This window comes from Natator depressus, chromosome 7 (genome assembly GCF_965152275.1).
Source record: "Natator depressus isolate rNatDep1 chromosome 7, rNatDep2.hap1, whole genome shotgun sequence".
NCBI classification, from domain to species: Eukaryota; Metazoa; Chordata; order Testudines; family Cheloniidae; genus Natator; species Natator depressus.
This window is the reverse complement of record NC_134240.1, coordinates 35,440,531-35,456,906: the sequence shown is the minus strand read 5'-3', so window position 1 is coordinate 35,456,906 and position 16,376 is coordinate 35,440,531. Positions and strand designations below refer to the sequence as shown.

The 16,376-nt window shown below is 38.2% G+C and overlaps 1 protein-coding gene across 1 annotated transcript in view; it reads right to left on the bottom strand.

Annotated features, from left to right (window-relative positions):
- NUP210 (nucleoporin 210) overlaps positions 1-16,376 on the bottom strand; it is a 121,940-nt gene that overhangs the window by 85,461 nt on the left and 20,103 nt on the right. Inside the window, exons 2-5 of the mRNA XM_074958112.1 lie at positions 14,498-14,634; positions 13,462-13,593; positions 7,092-7,188; positions 3,937-4,087 (exon numbers count right to left, since the gene is read on the bottom strand). Coding sequence (XP_074814213.1) covers positions 3,937-4,087; positions 7,092-7,188; positions 13,462-13,593; positions 14,498-14,634 — 517 coding nt within the window. The remainder of the gene's footprint in view (positions 1-3,936; positions 4,088-7,091; positions 7,189-13,461; positions 13,594-14,497; positions 14,635-16,376) is intronic.

Below are 16,376 nucleotides of genomic sequence, written 5' to 3'. Positions count from 1 at the left end.
GTATTAAATGCAGAATACTTTTATGAAGAACTGGCATTTACCTATTTACCAGATAGACTTAAGAGTGGATTCTCCCATTTTTCAAGTACTGGGAATTTTTTTTAACCTTATCACACATTTAAAATCCCCCCACCTATATTCCAATCTGTGGCCTAGATTAAAAACTGTACACATTGTTAAAGCCTGCAGTTCTACATTGCCTACAAGCCTACATTTCTTGAGGGTGGGACAGTGAAGAAAAAAGTGAGGCTTTTGGGAGGAAATTGCTGTTAAATACTCAAGGAAGCTTGAAGGCGGCCAGTTTTAGTTTATTGGCAAAGTAACACGTATTGCCATGTGAGAGGCTACATAGTGAGCTACTGTGCAGCAAGCCGGGGTGTGACTCTGTAGCACATCATCTTGCGATGCAGTAACATCTGATGTGGACGCTGCTACAGTGCACTGAAAGTGTGGAGTGTGGCTTGGCTTAAACGTGCTACATTTGAAAGTATAGTATGCTAACTTTCAGTGTGCCACAGCCATGCCTACATGGATCTTGATTCACAGAGACCTGGTGTGCTGTAGATTCACCCTGGCTTGCCACTCATTAACTTGCTCTCTAATTTGCCAACTATCCCTTTCACAAACCACTGCCAACAGTGCCACAGAGTGCACTGGCATAGCCAGTACTCCCAGCAGAAAAGTTTCCAAGTTAACAACACCGTCCCTGACCTCCAGCTCAATCCAACTGGCCATGTCATGGCTTTATGTACCTTGAGAACTGACTCCGAGTAGAAAAGCCTACTAAATAGTGGTTATACCAGTAAGTGAATAAAAATCTCAATTAGCAAATAATAATTTAAAATTTATAGTATTTTCCAATCAAAAACCTTAAAGTTCTTTACTGACGTTAATAAACTTCACAACACAACAATGGAATACTAATGCCATTTCACAGATAGGGAAACTGAGGCATAGAGTGTATAAGTAATTAGTCCACACTATGTTGCAGCCAGGAATATATATAATGAAGAGTTCATGAATCATGTGTGCTTTCGGCCACTAAATCATGCTTCCCTTTATGATCAGATGTTCTCTCCTTATGGTCTTTTGCATATCCAGGTAGAACAACTTAGGAGGCTCAGTGCACTGAAAGTTTGTTCATATTTTGGTTTATTCTTAATAGGAAAAAAATAAGAAGGTGCAGGGTAATAGGAAATTCTTGGGTTTTTTTTTATTAACAGGGAATTTAATTTACTTATGTATAGATGGATCTCTCTTATATCCATTCCTTTTTATGTAAGCCATTTATATTTGCTGTTATAGCCCAAAGACATGCTAAAAAGTGTTTATAAAAAATGAAAGTGGTCATACAACAGTGAACACATTGAAGCTGCAAAACGTAGTGCTCTGTCCTTCTTCCACCTTTCAGGTTTATTGTCCTGGATAGCGGGAAAAACACCAAGAACCTGGGTGATATCCTGGACCCACAAAAGTCAATAGGAGTTTTGCCACTGACTTCAGTGGAGTCAGGATTTCAGTGCAAGAATTCAGCCATAAATTATGATCTGCATCCTCGCACAGCCCAAAAATTCAGTGGTCCTTTAGAATTTGTTGACTGCCTGTCACACTCTACAATAGCTGCAGATGCAAAAAGCTTGTCCCTGCAGCAGCTCAAAGAAGGAAGCAATTCCAAATTATACATTGTTCAGCAATGCTGCAGAAGGATGGGGTGGAGGGCACCTGCTCAATTTAATCTTGTGGAGAATGCATCTCACCCTATGACTTTTGGGGGCAAGCACACAATGAATAATCTGAGATCTGGAAATGCATTTTTTTCAGGGTGGTCCAACATAACTTTGTTTGGCATGTCTTCTAACACTGTGCTATGGTATCTGTGTGTAACTCCTTTGTTTATAAAATCAAGAATATGAAATACACTACACAAAATCAAATACTGTTCTATTCCATTTGCTTGAGGGATGTTCCACTGAAAACACATGTGGTCTGGCAGCAGTGAAAGATGTAAGGACAATAGTAACAAAGCAAGTCATATAAAGTTCTGAACAGGATACTATTATTTCAATCAAAATTCACAGAATGATGCCAGAACTAATGTAGAAAAAAATAAATATGAAGATAAAAAACAAAACCAACTTCAAGTGGCTAAGAACCACCGCAAAAACAAACATTAGTAATACCGGGCCATACTCTGATCTCATCACCAATAGTGTGAATCTGGAGTAATTGCAAGGAGTAGAGCAGAATTACTTTTCAATTGCACCACTGCAACCAAAATATGGTCCTTAAGATGCACTATTATTTTTGTACTTCCAGATAATATTTTCAGAGGACGTAGATTATTTAACCAATATCTAAAAAACGTAAACCAATATATTTTGTTTAATAGAGAAACTGGCAATATATCAAGTAATTGCATACAGATACTGGATGGATTTTTTTAAAAATACTGTAAGTGAATATTTATTTCTTAAAATATTGCAAAGTTTAAAATACTAATGAAATGCAAAACATTCCTGTAGGAAATAACCCATTAAAAAAAAAAAGAGAGAGATAAATGTCTTAAGTAGATTGTACTAACAGAAAGGACAATTTCATTGCTAGGGTTAAAATGAAAACACTGTTACTGTAGATTACAAAGTAACAAATAACATAAATCGATAGGCGAGCTGGGAAAAAGGTCAATGCTATAGTTAAACACACTTGTTTATTAGCATTTGATCTCAGTGCTTTCTGAGACTGGAATCTAATGAAGCAGAATTGATTACAAAATGAGGATTGGTACGATGCAGGGAACTAAGGGGGCGGTCTCGATTCAATACAATGCTCAAGATAGAAAAATCCATCAGATAAATCTTTAATATTTGTTGACAGGCAGCCAGAGGGCCAAAACCTCATCCCACAATGAATTCAGATAATCACCAAGCAGAGGGAATGCTTCTATTTGGTAGCAGTAGTAGATCAAGGCTCCAATTCAGACAGACACCTAACTGTGTGTCCCCCACTTGAGTCAGGCTGACAACCTGTATGCTTAAAGATACACGTGTTTAGGTGTCTTGCTGAATCAGGGCCCCGTTGAGCTACACAATGCTGCACAGCGTTAAGTGAAGGCCAGAATCTGGCGGATGTTGTCCAAGGATATTAACAAACAAACATTAATAATAGCAGCACTTATTTAAAAAATGTATGATGTCAAACCACTGTGCAAGCATCCAAGTGTCATTATGCTCTGATTCAAAGACAATAAACTTGGAATCCCAAGATGCCTTTTTTTTTTTTCATAATCACTTTTCAGACTTCCAGCAGAAGTTTGCACAGTAAACAAGTGAACAGCTGTTTTTATAACTGGGAGCCTTACATAAGCTGGGATTTCAAAAGTAAGCTGTTTTATTTCTGGCTTGCACATCACCACAATAAGTTCACGTTATTATTAAGTATTTGTATTACACCAGTGATTAGAGACTCTAATGAGAAATGGAGCCCCACTGTATTAGGTGCCATATAAACAGAGTGAAAGGCGGTCTCTACCCTGAAGAGCTAATGATCAAAGAGAAGGAAAAGAAATTGTGAATTTAAAGTGCATTCCTTTGTAAAACAAACTAAATAACACAGGAACAAGATATCTACACCATCATGTTACAGAGACAGGTTTGGAAACTAGCTTTGGGACCCACATCATCTGGGGTGCTCATTAAACAGGACAACTGCACTATTCATCCCGAGTGCTGCGCAAAAATCAATGGAGTAGTATTAGCAACCACCTCACGAAAAGCCACATAATCTACTCATTGGGAAAGAGGGGCAGTGCTACAATAGCTGATAAAGGAAGAGATGTTGGAGTGGAGTATGTAGTAATACGAGTGGGAAAATTAATGCGGCTCCAGGGAAGTTCTGCCATGAAAAATAAATAATAAATGAACTATGTGAATTTCTTACCTTATAGACAGATTCTTGTATTCTTGCTTTTAATTTGGAACTACCTGTTTTCATTCCAGACACCAGAACGGTGTCTCCTTGTTTGGCAACTTTTTCCATCTCTGATATATAGGAAGGTGGTATGTAAGTAGATTCTAAGAATTTGAGTATACTGAAAAGTGAACAGAACAACTTTATGAGACAAGAGTCATGAATAATATATGCTAACCCATATCAGAACTACAGTATTGTTTACTTTTCGCAAAAATGCCCACAGCAAATGTAAGGTGCTTATCTTATGCCGGGAAGGAGAGGCTCAATTTTCACTTATATTCCTGAACACATGAATGTTAAATTAAGCTTTCATGGGTGCTCTATGGGCTTGTGTAGGACTGGAAAACATAGATGTCTGTAATACCTACGTGCAGGTCCCTTTTCTAACCTGTATTGCGACTGTTAGGCATAACTGTACTCAGTACCAAGATAATTCAGGAGTTTGCACTGTATTCTGCAATGGACATATAGTGCACAATATATCTGTGTGCTCTGATACTGTGGCACTCTGGCTTCTGTGGGTAATTTGTGTAGTGACTCGGATAAAAGTGCATCTGAAGCCTATGTATAGAAGGCAGGACCTTCTTAGAGACATATGGGAAACATGGACGAGGTATCTCGAATTATGTTTCCAGTTTGCGTATAGAGGATTCTCTAGATCAGTGAGGTATGGTAAATGGGAAAGGCATTGCGGTTTTGTTTGTGATTAAGAGAACATTATGGTGTTTTGCTCAAGTGAACTAGAAGGGTGTTTGATGTGAAGTGGATAGAAGCGCTGATTACATGTGCACGGGCAGTATGTAAACTGTGTATTATGTGGTCTCTGTTGGAAATTTAGATGAGGTACAGTAATTAGGAGAAAAGGAATTTCTGGTGGACAGGATCTGGGTAGGTGCTGATAACAGGGTTAAATTTTGAAGGTTGCTTGCAAAAAACACCAAAAACAAAACTTAGGATGAAATTTTCCAAGGAGCTGAATGATATTAGGCACCAGACCTCCACTAAATTTCAGTGGGAGTTCAGCAACTTAACTCCCTTGGGTTTCTTTAAAAATCAGCCTTAAACTCTGAATTTCTTGCTTAAAAAAAAATGTGGGGGGGTGGAGGGGAAGGGGCGGTTAACACAACCACTTTACTAAAAATATTATATGTTAAAATTGTGACAGGATTTTCCATCCCTTAGCATTTTTAAATAAAGATGGGATGTCTTTCTAAGAGCTGGGGTGGATTTTCAAAATCACCTAAGTGACTCAGGGCTTGTCTACACACAAAAGCTGCACCATTTAAAAAAATCAAACAAAACAAAACAAAAAAACACACACACGAGTGCAGAAAGAGTTCTAGCCATATAAGCTGCTAAAAAGGCATGTTTTGCCATTATAGGCAAAACCCAGGGGAAATACTGGCAATAAAAAAATAACGTAGGTTTGATCAGAGAAATGACATCGGTTTACTATTAAAAAAAACCACACCCAATATAACAGAGTACTACAGACACAACAACATAGATATTTCACATTAATGAGCAGAACTCAAAGCACAATATGCTTTCCTATCTCCTCTGCCTCACGCTTTGATTCACTTCTTTACTAACTAAATTTTGCTGGATATTATTTTCTTAAGTAAATGGAAATCCTGGCACTTGAGTTTGAATCTATTGTGTCTTCACATCCCGATTATATATTACAAGAACGTCAGTTTAATGTTCTACTTGGCTAGTGTGTGGAAACTGCTTGATAGGAAAGAAAATTGAGTTAGTGTTTTATATGCTTCTGGTATGACCAGAAACGCAAAAGTATGTCAGGCAAGCATTTCTGGAGCTGACATTCATATCAAGCAAAGCAAACATTCATTGTAGCATTTACTATGATGGATACTAGTAAAGTTCTAATAGACAAAATAATCCTGCTTTGCTGAAGGCCTATTACCAGTCAGTCAGTATCAATATAAAGGCTGAACCAGGACTTCGGGAACCTAAAATGAAGAATATCCCAAATACGACAAAGCTGGGTAGCCTTCAAAGTTGATGAGTTTAATAAGTGTGGAAACTGAAATTCCTGTAGTGTGACTCCTCTCAGTCAAAGGAAATCAACAGAATACTAAAGTAGGTACAGTGAAAGCTTATGCAGTACCTAAAAGTGAGGGGAATGGTGTTGTTGGATAAGCATAGGAAGCTAGGCATATTCCTATTCCTGCCACAAGCTCTCAGTATGATGTTAGGCAAGAACTTAACCTAACTGTGTCTTAGTTTCCCATCTGTTAAACACAGACGATAGTATTTCCTTACTTTCCAGAGGTGTTACAAGGCTTAATTCATTAAGAAGTTGCAAAACACTTTAAGACCTTTGGATGGAAGTTTCTATTAGAGTTCAGAGTTTGGGCCAGATCACACTCACAAGTCGATGGCACCATAGGTCCCAGTGTGGTGTGTAGGGCTCCTACAGATTATAAGTGCCAAGCAAGACACAGTGGTTTGGATTTTCAAAATGTTGAGAGGCTAAAACTGCTACATCTTCCACTAGAATGCTAAATGCCCTGCTCTGAAAGCTTCAAAAAGCTCATTAAAACCTTTTTAAAAAGGAAACATTTGTTTCTCCATATAGTTCCTTGTAAATGGTGTTGAGAGTCACCAACGCCGCAACCACACTTTGGCCACCTTATTGGCAGTCTCAGATGAGAGGCCAAATACTGAATGTGCCAGAGTCCCATCTTCCAAACAAGAGGCTAACCTTTGACCTCTGTAGCCACCCCCACATCCTTGCACACCAATCACAGCACAAATACCTTATCGTTTTCCCCGGTTGTTTGGGGAGGGGTCAGCTCTGGCATAGTTGAGTCTATTGTTAAATTTTTATTGGTGGTTTAGAGCTATATGGGCAACTTCTGAACATCATTAATTGTATTTTTATTATTGTGAATTTTAAATGGATGTGAATGTGCCCAGAATTGTGGACTGGCAATTGTAGTAGCTAGAAATCTAAAACAATGAACCTGTATACGATACTTCGGATATTATCATTTCAGTTTATACACCCAGATTCAGGAAGGTAACTTTTGTTCATGCCTAACTTTAAGAACATGACTAAACCTGGGGCCTTTGAGAATAACGTAAATTGTGCTTACCGCAATGCATTGTGGGAATCTGAGAAGCCATCAGCCTCAGTATCTTTTACTATCGTCCAGTCAAAGGCTAACCCCGCCAATGTGCTAAAAGTGTTTCCTATAAATCAAATGAATAATTAAGTAACAAAATTCAAAATGACAAAGAAGTCTTCCTGCTGCTTGGAAACAAACAAAAATATCAATGAACAGAAGCAGGAGCATCTTAAATTTGCAAAAATCATTCAAACATGATAGCTCTTCATTAAAGTTAAAAAGGAGGGGGTTTTTTTTAAGCCAGGTAACTGGAAGGTTTGGAGAATCAAAATGGAACAGAGAATTGTTTCCAGCATATGGTCTGATATGCGGCTTCGGATCTTCTTCTTCCTCAATGCTTAGCCAAATGGTCGGCCGTAACAATTGTTTGCCATTGGGTCTGTTCCTGTGCAGCCGCAAGGGCTTGACGGGCCAAGAGTACAACACTGGAACAGACTTGATACGCCCCTGTAATAAGGTGTCTGCCTCTGGGCCGCCTCCACTCCTCAGTTGGTGGAATTTTATCCTGGATGTTACAAGCCAGCTGTAGAATGGAGGTCGCCGGAACGTCTTGTGGCATTCTTGCACCATGTCCAAAAAGTGCAAGACACCATCTGCAGACAATGACCCCAGTAGCCTGTGGTGACCATAAACATCTACGGTACAAATGCAGTTGTTCCGCTTTATGCCCAACATACGACATTGGGCATGCTTTGGATCCCAGTACATATATACACGTATTATCATAGACCCTCACTGCTCAACTACAAATTTGTATTTTCTGGTCACACTAAGTGTACCAGCATGTCTGCTCTGGAGAAAAGGAATTAACTGTCTGAATTTTTAATAAGATACTGCTGGAATAAGCAAATCACATCCTTCCCCCTTCAAAACAAGAACTACCTAAACCATGATTAGATTCTGTCACTACTTTTTGGATACCAATAGGACACATGCATCCTTCAATACAGGTTATTACAAAAGTCAGATGTGACAATGAGTCCATTCCTGGTAATCAGCAAAACTCCCACGCTCTTTGGGCCAAGTGGATATGAGGCACCTTCATTTGAATGTTGAAAACGTCACAATATAATTTATCTCAAACTCATTTTCACATGCAGGATAGATTCCAATCCCGAAGTATTTATGCGCCACCTAAAATTAGAAGCATTTTTGCATCATAGGTGCTAACAGACTCCATAACAAAGTGTTGCTCACTCCCTAATGGTACATTAGGGCAGATATACAAGTCCTTTAACAACTCAGTGGCCTGAAAAGGAGAGGGTTAAGTCCTTCACCTCGGCTATCTGCAGAAGGCCAGATCCAACTACCCCTCGAGTCAATGGCAAATCTCTTTTACGGCATATGTATGTCACAGTCATAACTCCTAAGTACCATATATTCCACATTCAAGTGGAAACAAACTACATACGTGAGACACTTTAGACATACTATCAGTAAGGAACTATCAACCTACATATAATTTTATACACCCTTCAGCTAACTCAGAGCCAAGCGTTATAATCCAGCACTTTGAGACATGTGGATCTGAGATACTCTTTGGGGAATTTGGGATCCACATTTTACTGAAATGCACTTTCAATATGACTTTTTTAAACCTGAAATGGATTTACCTGTAATATAGACAATTCAAGTCATTCACTTTTTTGGGGGGCTAGATCTTAGGTCCTGTCTACACTAGAGGGGAAATTCAGTCTGAGCTACACAATTTGAGTTACGTGAACACAGTAACTCAAATCGACGTAGCTCAGATCTACTTACCGCAAGGTCCGCACTACGCGATGTCAACGGGAGATGCTCTCCCGTTGACTCCCCCTTCTCTTCTCAATCCGATGGAGTACAGAAGTCTACATGAGAGCGATCTGCGATCAATTTAGCGAGTCTTCACTAGACCCGCTAAATTGACTGCTGATGCATCGATCGCCGCTCGTCGATCCCCCCGGTAAGTGTAGACAAGCCCTTAGTCATTGCAACATGTGAAATAACAGATATTAAAGAACTACAATGGAATAAACACACTGAAGCCAGATAATTGTTTCATGCTGAATCTGAAAGTCTTTTAGAAAGATCTCTCAGTCTTGGGGAGAGATGCTGCACCCACTGAAATCAATTACTAAGCTCGCATTGACATTCATGGGTGCAGAGCTGAAGCCTTATAGTGCTAGTATTTTTTTTATTAATAATAATTTGTTTTCATTTATATTCTTTGTTTTCCTCTCTCACTCTTTCATTGGCAAATTATAATGACCACTGCAACTTCACTGCCACGTTCCTACAGCTAAAGGCTTATGGCATCATCTAAACCACAGAAATGTTGTAACAGTGGTAATACAATTCAAAGCAAGTCTTCCCTCATTCTTGCTCAAACTAAAGATAAGCAAGGTGCAGAGATGTGTCTGAACAGTGCCGCAGCAAACACTCAGCAGAAGCACAATGAAATCCCTGCTGGGACAACGGGGACAGGGCCTCTGAAGCACATGAGTTATCCAAGGTAAACAAATGTTAGAAAGTCATATCCTAGTCTCACTGGAGTCAATAGAAAAACTCCATTTAGACTTTAGTTAGTAGCAGGATTTAGCCCGAAGTATAATTTAAAAAGAGTGGCACGATATATTAAATTTCATCCTGCCTGCTAGAAACTGAAAGCACTTTAGTCCCACTATGACTTGATTAGCATCCATTAATCCTTACACAGAGTTTACGCCAAGAACACACTGATCAATCAAGTAAAGATTAAGTTTGGACAGGAGTTTAAAAAGTCGTTTTAGATACCCCACCCTGCGCTTGTTAACAGATCTATGACAGCAGTTCTAAAGCAACAGCCCTACCAACTCTTTGTTACACTGAGCTATGATAAGACTGGAGTTTCATCATTCCCAGATTATGCCACAAAATAGCATACAACCTCAATATAAAAATAATTATTTTTTTCAATGGACTATACATATATTATCTTGTCAGATGGTAAGGAAATCCTTCAAAAATAGGGAACTGTGTCAGGAAGTTTCTCAATACACCTCAGTTTGGTGATAAAAAACAAGTTGTTGTTTTGGGGGGTTTTTTTTTAATGAAATCCAATTTCAAATCTTCTACTCTCTTCAAAATACTTTTGACCTGAATTTTTGTATTTAGTTCGTCATAGAGAATACAGGTGATTGCTAACACGCAGCAATTCAGGGACTTCATCTAAAGATACACCGATGAAGAGCATTATGTAAGAGGTAGGTCATTACAAGAAGCAATCTTCCTATTGTACTGCAACATAGTGATTAACACAGATCAGAAAGTTATGATAGACACAGCACAGTTACCAGCCATGTGGACCCAAATGCAGGATCAGAACCAAGGGTTGCTAAAATAGGTGTAACACATACTTTACAGTGATTCCTGCTAGGGTCTAAGTCATCCTTTCCAGGACAAATCACTATTTTAAGCAGCTGAAATATATATATATATATACACACACACACACACACACAACGAACTGCAATGGTTCCAGCAGCTTTTGGAATCCTATATATGAAATTACTTTGGGCCCTGATCCCACAGGCCCTATCCAGATAAGAATCCCAATGAATTCAATGGGACTTTTGCCTTTAATAAGGATTGCAGGTTTGGCTTGGTCCTACAAACACTTACAAATGTAAATAGCTATTCTTGAACTCAAGACTAATCATGTGAGCTAAGCTAATGTTATGGTACTTTTAAAATGTTGAGATGGAATTTAATCTTAAGAGTTCTGCTCTGTCACCAACAATTGGAAGTTCAAGCATTTAACGAGAAGCTTTCACTGTATTTAACTCTCCATAATTCATGTCAAGCATAACAAAATAACTTTACTTTCCTAAAATATTTGGTAGGAAGTTTAGTCCAGAACTTGTGAATCAGAATTTTGATTCATTTTACACTGTACAAAAATGAATCAAGTCTAGAAGCTATGAAGACATGTACATGCACAGTAATTTTGTGATTAAGTTTTTTAAAAGTTTACATAATGGCTTTAACATTAACATTCTCTGTGTTTACAGAGTGCCTTGATATAAAGCTATTTTGAGATAATGGGTGATGTGCAAGAGTTTACACCGAGACTAATTTGGCTCACCGTATCAAAGATTGGTTGAATATCATCTCCCTTCTTCATACATTCATGAGGCCAACTTCCCCATGGTGTAACTATTGTCCTAATTTTTTTCAGCAATGCTGCAAAACTATTTGGGGAAAGTGATAAGTGCTGATTTAAACAGCACACCATAACTGGTGTCATCAGAAAAAATACATGTTAGACATATTTAATGTGCATGTTTAAAGTGTCTTCTTCGTTTTTTACTGGCACTAACAAAAATAATTTGCACACGATACATTAGGATGTTAAGTGTGTGACAAAATTCCAAACAAGTATGTGTAAGGGGAGGCACCACTGAACTATATATCTAGATACTGCTATTTACAGCATCCTCTGTCACAGGACCAGAGCTTCACAGTAATGCATGACCTGATCTTTCATACAAGATGCAATAATGAGTACAGCATATGGTCAGTCTGAACCAAAGATAACCTTTTTAAAAATTCCCTAACATCACATTATGTGAGTAAATGAAATAACATACAAGTTACTACAAAATCTACCAAATATAATCATGTATATAAACAGAAGTCCAAAGTAAAAGCCAGCTACAGGCCCTTTGCAGTGTTCAACTGTTCACCAATTACAAGCTTATTTTTTCCCTTTATTTTTGCTCCTCTTGTATGCAAAAGAATGAATAATTTACTGTCTAAAAGTCATTTATTCAGTTTTCTTAAATGAAAAGAGAGCATCTCTGAAATGTAAAGACTGTCTTCAATAACTCTGCTCATGTTCCAAAACTTGGTCATCTGTTAGTAGAGGAACAATGTTTGCAAAAGGAGATGAATGTGTAGAAAGTACTGTAAGAGAACACGATAGCAGTTTAAAAGTCGCCAGCAAAATTCTTAAAGTTGAGTTCCTAAGTTAATCACTTACAAAAAAGTGATTTTCAGAGCTGCTGAGCAATCAATCACTGTTTCCATTAATTTAAGCTTGAAAGTTTAAACTTAGGCTCCTAGTGAACATCTTGTTCCAGCAATTTAGATTATACTGTTCTTTGTGGGTTTTAAACCACAGCTTCTGTTCAAACTTTAACTTGGATGGCTCCCAAAGAAAATTTGTCAGCTGAGTATGTTTGAGAGTCTACAGAAACACCAAGCCAAGGTTCTGGAATTACAAATAGAATAAGGAAGTTTAACAGTTCTACCTATTGATTTTTGCAGTACAGAGCCTGGCTTTTATGATTTATAAGTAGACATATGTGGTTTAGGCCTCTAGTATCCAAACTATAAACATCAAGCTTCTACTGCTGTTTAAGTCGGCTGGCCTCCTTAATTCACTAAGTATTTTAAAAACCTTTTGTTTTGTGTGTAGAATTGAGGTGCTGAAGCAAGGTCTAAGGTTCCTGAGGGCATTCAGATTACTACATACACTATGGCAAGTAGAGGTTTCCTCTTCCTCTTAGATACGAAGGACCCAATCCATCTTCCACTGAAGTCACTGAAAAGACTCTCACTGACTTCAGTGGGTCAGACCCTATGCTGGTGGAAACAACTATAAAAAAAATCTAGATTATATTAGATTGAGGGATATGAAGCCCAGCTGTTGGTGGCTGGAATAGGGACAGAAATGTGAACAAAATGTGAACAAAAGACACATTAAACTTGTTTGACCTTATATAAAATGTCTTTTTACAGGTTTGCCTTAAAAATGCATCCTCCTTGCCTCAGCTTAGCAAAACCCTATCAATCTACAGTGCAGTTCACAGACTTGTATCACTACTGCTTCAATTGTCCTTGCAGCCCTGACCAGACCAGCCAAATATTGATGTGACATTTCAGCAATGCAAATGTTATTACTTCCTGCTTTTTGTTTCTCTCACCCCCTTTCCCTGAAGTTAGAGCTTTTACATGTAAATATGTTTATTTGGGATTCTGATATTTGAAATGCCATTAATACTAAAGTTGATTCCCGAGCAACACAGAAAAAATTAAACAGGAATTGTCCGATATGAAACAGTGTCCAACTGGCCCATCTGGATATTTGGGATTGCTTGGTCAGCCCTCTTATACTTAACCACAAATGTTACAATAGGGTAGTATCTGTGCGCCAACAGGACAATTCTCCTACGCATTGTCTGGGTTGGGCTCCAACATCCAGTCCTGTCCTAGGTAAAGTCTGAGCAGAGTACATCACACACACACACACACACACACACACACACACACACACGACTTCATTAACACTTTCACATCTTAATAGTAAGCCTCTGACCTTCAGAATCCAAAGCCTGAATTTTCAGCTTCAGCGGTGAATCTTCAAGATAAAGTTCTCTTGTCGTGGACACAATTTGGATGCCATGAATTATGTCAACTATAGCATCACAACGAAGCACTTGACCAGTCACTTAAGGAAACAATAGAAAACATTAAGTCAGTAGCACTGAGCATGATCACCACCAAAATTATTAAGCAAATAAGATGAACATATTAACCAGTTGGCAGATCTAAACGAGGGGCAGCACAAAGCTTTGCCATTCAGGGGATGGAATCCAGGTCCTGAATGCTATTGAAAAACAAACTAGGCCCTGAAGACAAGAGAAGTAGTTCCTCCCTTCTAAGCTCAAAATAAAAGTGTCTGTATAGGATTTGCAATGCCCACCATACTGTCAGTGAAGAAAATTTGCATTATTTCCCCTCCAGAAAATGTTTGTAGAGTGTTGCTGGTTCAGAATAGCAGCTCCCTGGACACAATTCAGTGACTGAAATGGGTAAAATCCCCCTACACGTATCATTCATAAAACACCCTACATTCCTTTGGGATGAAAAGTGCAATATAACATAGCCAATTTATTATACAATGATTACGTTCCAAATTAAATGTCTATTAACGCATCTGCTTTGCATATCTTTCTTTCTAAAGGCAGACAGTACCCTGCATTGATGTAAGGCATGGAAGTAAACTCCAATTTTCCAAATCCCAAATATTGAATTATGTAAAATTAAAATTGAAACATTCACTTTTAGGAATCCCCAGATTTGTTTTGGGGATACACCTATCACCCACCCCTGAAGATTTCAGATGCCTTACCCACATTGACTTGAGACCTCTGCGGAACAGGGTTCATGTGGTCTTTTCTATCTATAAGCTTATATATAAGTGCACAGATGAATGGATGTTTGTTTGTTACATATACAGTGTGTATATGTGTGTATCCCTTAAAGATGTCACAGGGCTCACAGACCTGCAGTATTGTACAATTTTTTTAACCCACACAATAAAATGTGACTTTAAAAATTTGAAAACTTACATATATCTTCAGCAAAAATTATACTTGTCAGACGTGTTGGCTGCGATGAACGTGCCTGGACAACAGCCTTTTGTGAACACTGGCGTTCATCGTGATCTGCAGGTTCTATGCTGGCAACTTCTGGCCTTGTGGAAGACCTACAAGAATATCACTGAAAGTTACTGGAATGTTAGTCAGCTATCATGGAAAATGCACAGACTCTTATTTAAAAGCAACAGTAACCTTTTTATCTGAACCACCACCACCACCACTACCGTATGTAAAATCTGTGTCTTCATATTATAAGCTATGGGACTGACTTTTGCACGTGCAGAGTGCCCACATCTACCAGGGATTTCAACCAGAGTTGAGGTTGGTCAGCACTTCTGGGGAAAAAGCATGCCCTAAGCCTATTGCTATATCTATATACCCTTCACCGCAGCACAAGAACGCCAGCTTATGCTAGTCATTTTGCTTAAAAAAAAAAAAAAAAAAAAAAAATCCTATGCATTTACTAAGCCAAAAATCCTTCATCTTGTGTTTTAACAACTTAGAAGCAGAGACAGTAAGATAAAATGCAAACAGAATATGAAGTGCAACCTAAGATTAAGTCTATCAATTACCGTCATAAGATAAATGCTAATCCTCACTTGCAATCATAATTGGCATTTTCCATAGCAAAGGTATGGATGATGACTCAGGTTTTTTCCAATTACAAAAAGTCACAATAATCCATAGATTTGCTGTGGCAGAGCCCATTAATAGTAAAAGTGATGAGTAACATTTTTCTAATTAAGAAATTCAAATGTGATATAATGTCTAGTTAATGTATGCAGTGCAATTTAGATTTAGAAGCTTGTATAATACTATTTGGTGCTATTTAAATTAACACAACAGTTTGAACCATTATAAATTATTTGACCAATTCCATTTTTGCTCAAAATTGTGTTTCTTTAAAAAGCAAGACCGCAATCCTGTAGTGAGTTCTGCATGCCCCTGGGTCCACATGGAATTCATTGCAGGACTGGGGCCCAAATTTTTAATTTCTTAAATGTTGCAAGGGCCTGAATGGAAGCGGGATTGGGGTGGGGGGGGGGGCGGTGTAGAGTCACAGCTAGAAACATTCTGGATTTCTCTAAGGCGACTTCATGGTGATGATGAAAGCACAGTTGATTGGTTATTGGGTTTTCTTCAAAAACAATAATCAAAACTATGGGTGAGATCCACAGCTGGTGGAAACAGCAAAGCTACACTGATTTATATCGGCTGAAGAACTGACCTTGTTTTTGGAATTATTTCCAAATAATGGCAATTTTTGGAAAAGTTTCACAAAGCAATGATCTATGGGAGATCACCTGAAACAGAAATGTTTTGATTTTCATCAACTCTCTCTCCAAACCTGAGGCTTGGATTTGATATTAACAAATTAACCAAATCAAAAAATTAGCCCCTTCCTTTGTGATTAATTCATGCCCATTATAAACACACTACCACCACATTGCACTTTGCAGTACTTGCAGTTTTCTTTCAGTTAGTTATCCAGCCAAGGAGAACACAGAACCACCTTTGTTATATTAATTAGAATAAATAATTCTTTGTCCCATTGCAACATTAAACAACAAAAATCACCATCTTAATATTGAATCCAGCCTTACAACATACTGAACACCATCAACTCCAAGCAGGATCAATGGAAGTTCAAGAGACTCTGCAAGTCTCACTGTTGGGCTCCTCAAATGAAACACGTAACAACAGATCAGTTTCAGGACCAATAAGGTTTAAATTAGAATACATTTTCAAAACTACACAACATGTATAACTGTAGAAATGGACATGTAACTATTGTACACAGTTGGTACTGAGTTGTACCTAGGTGTGGACCAGATTTCCACCATAGCAG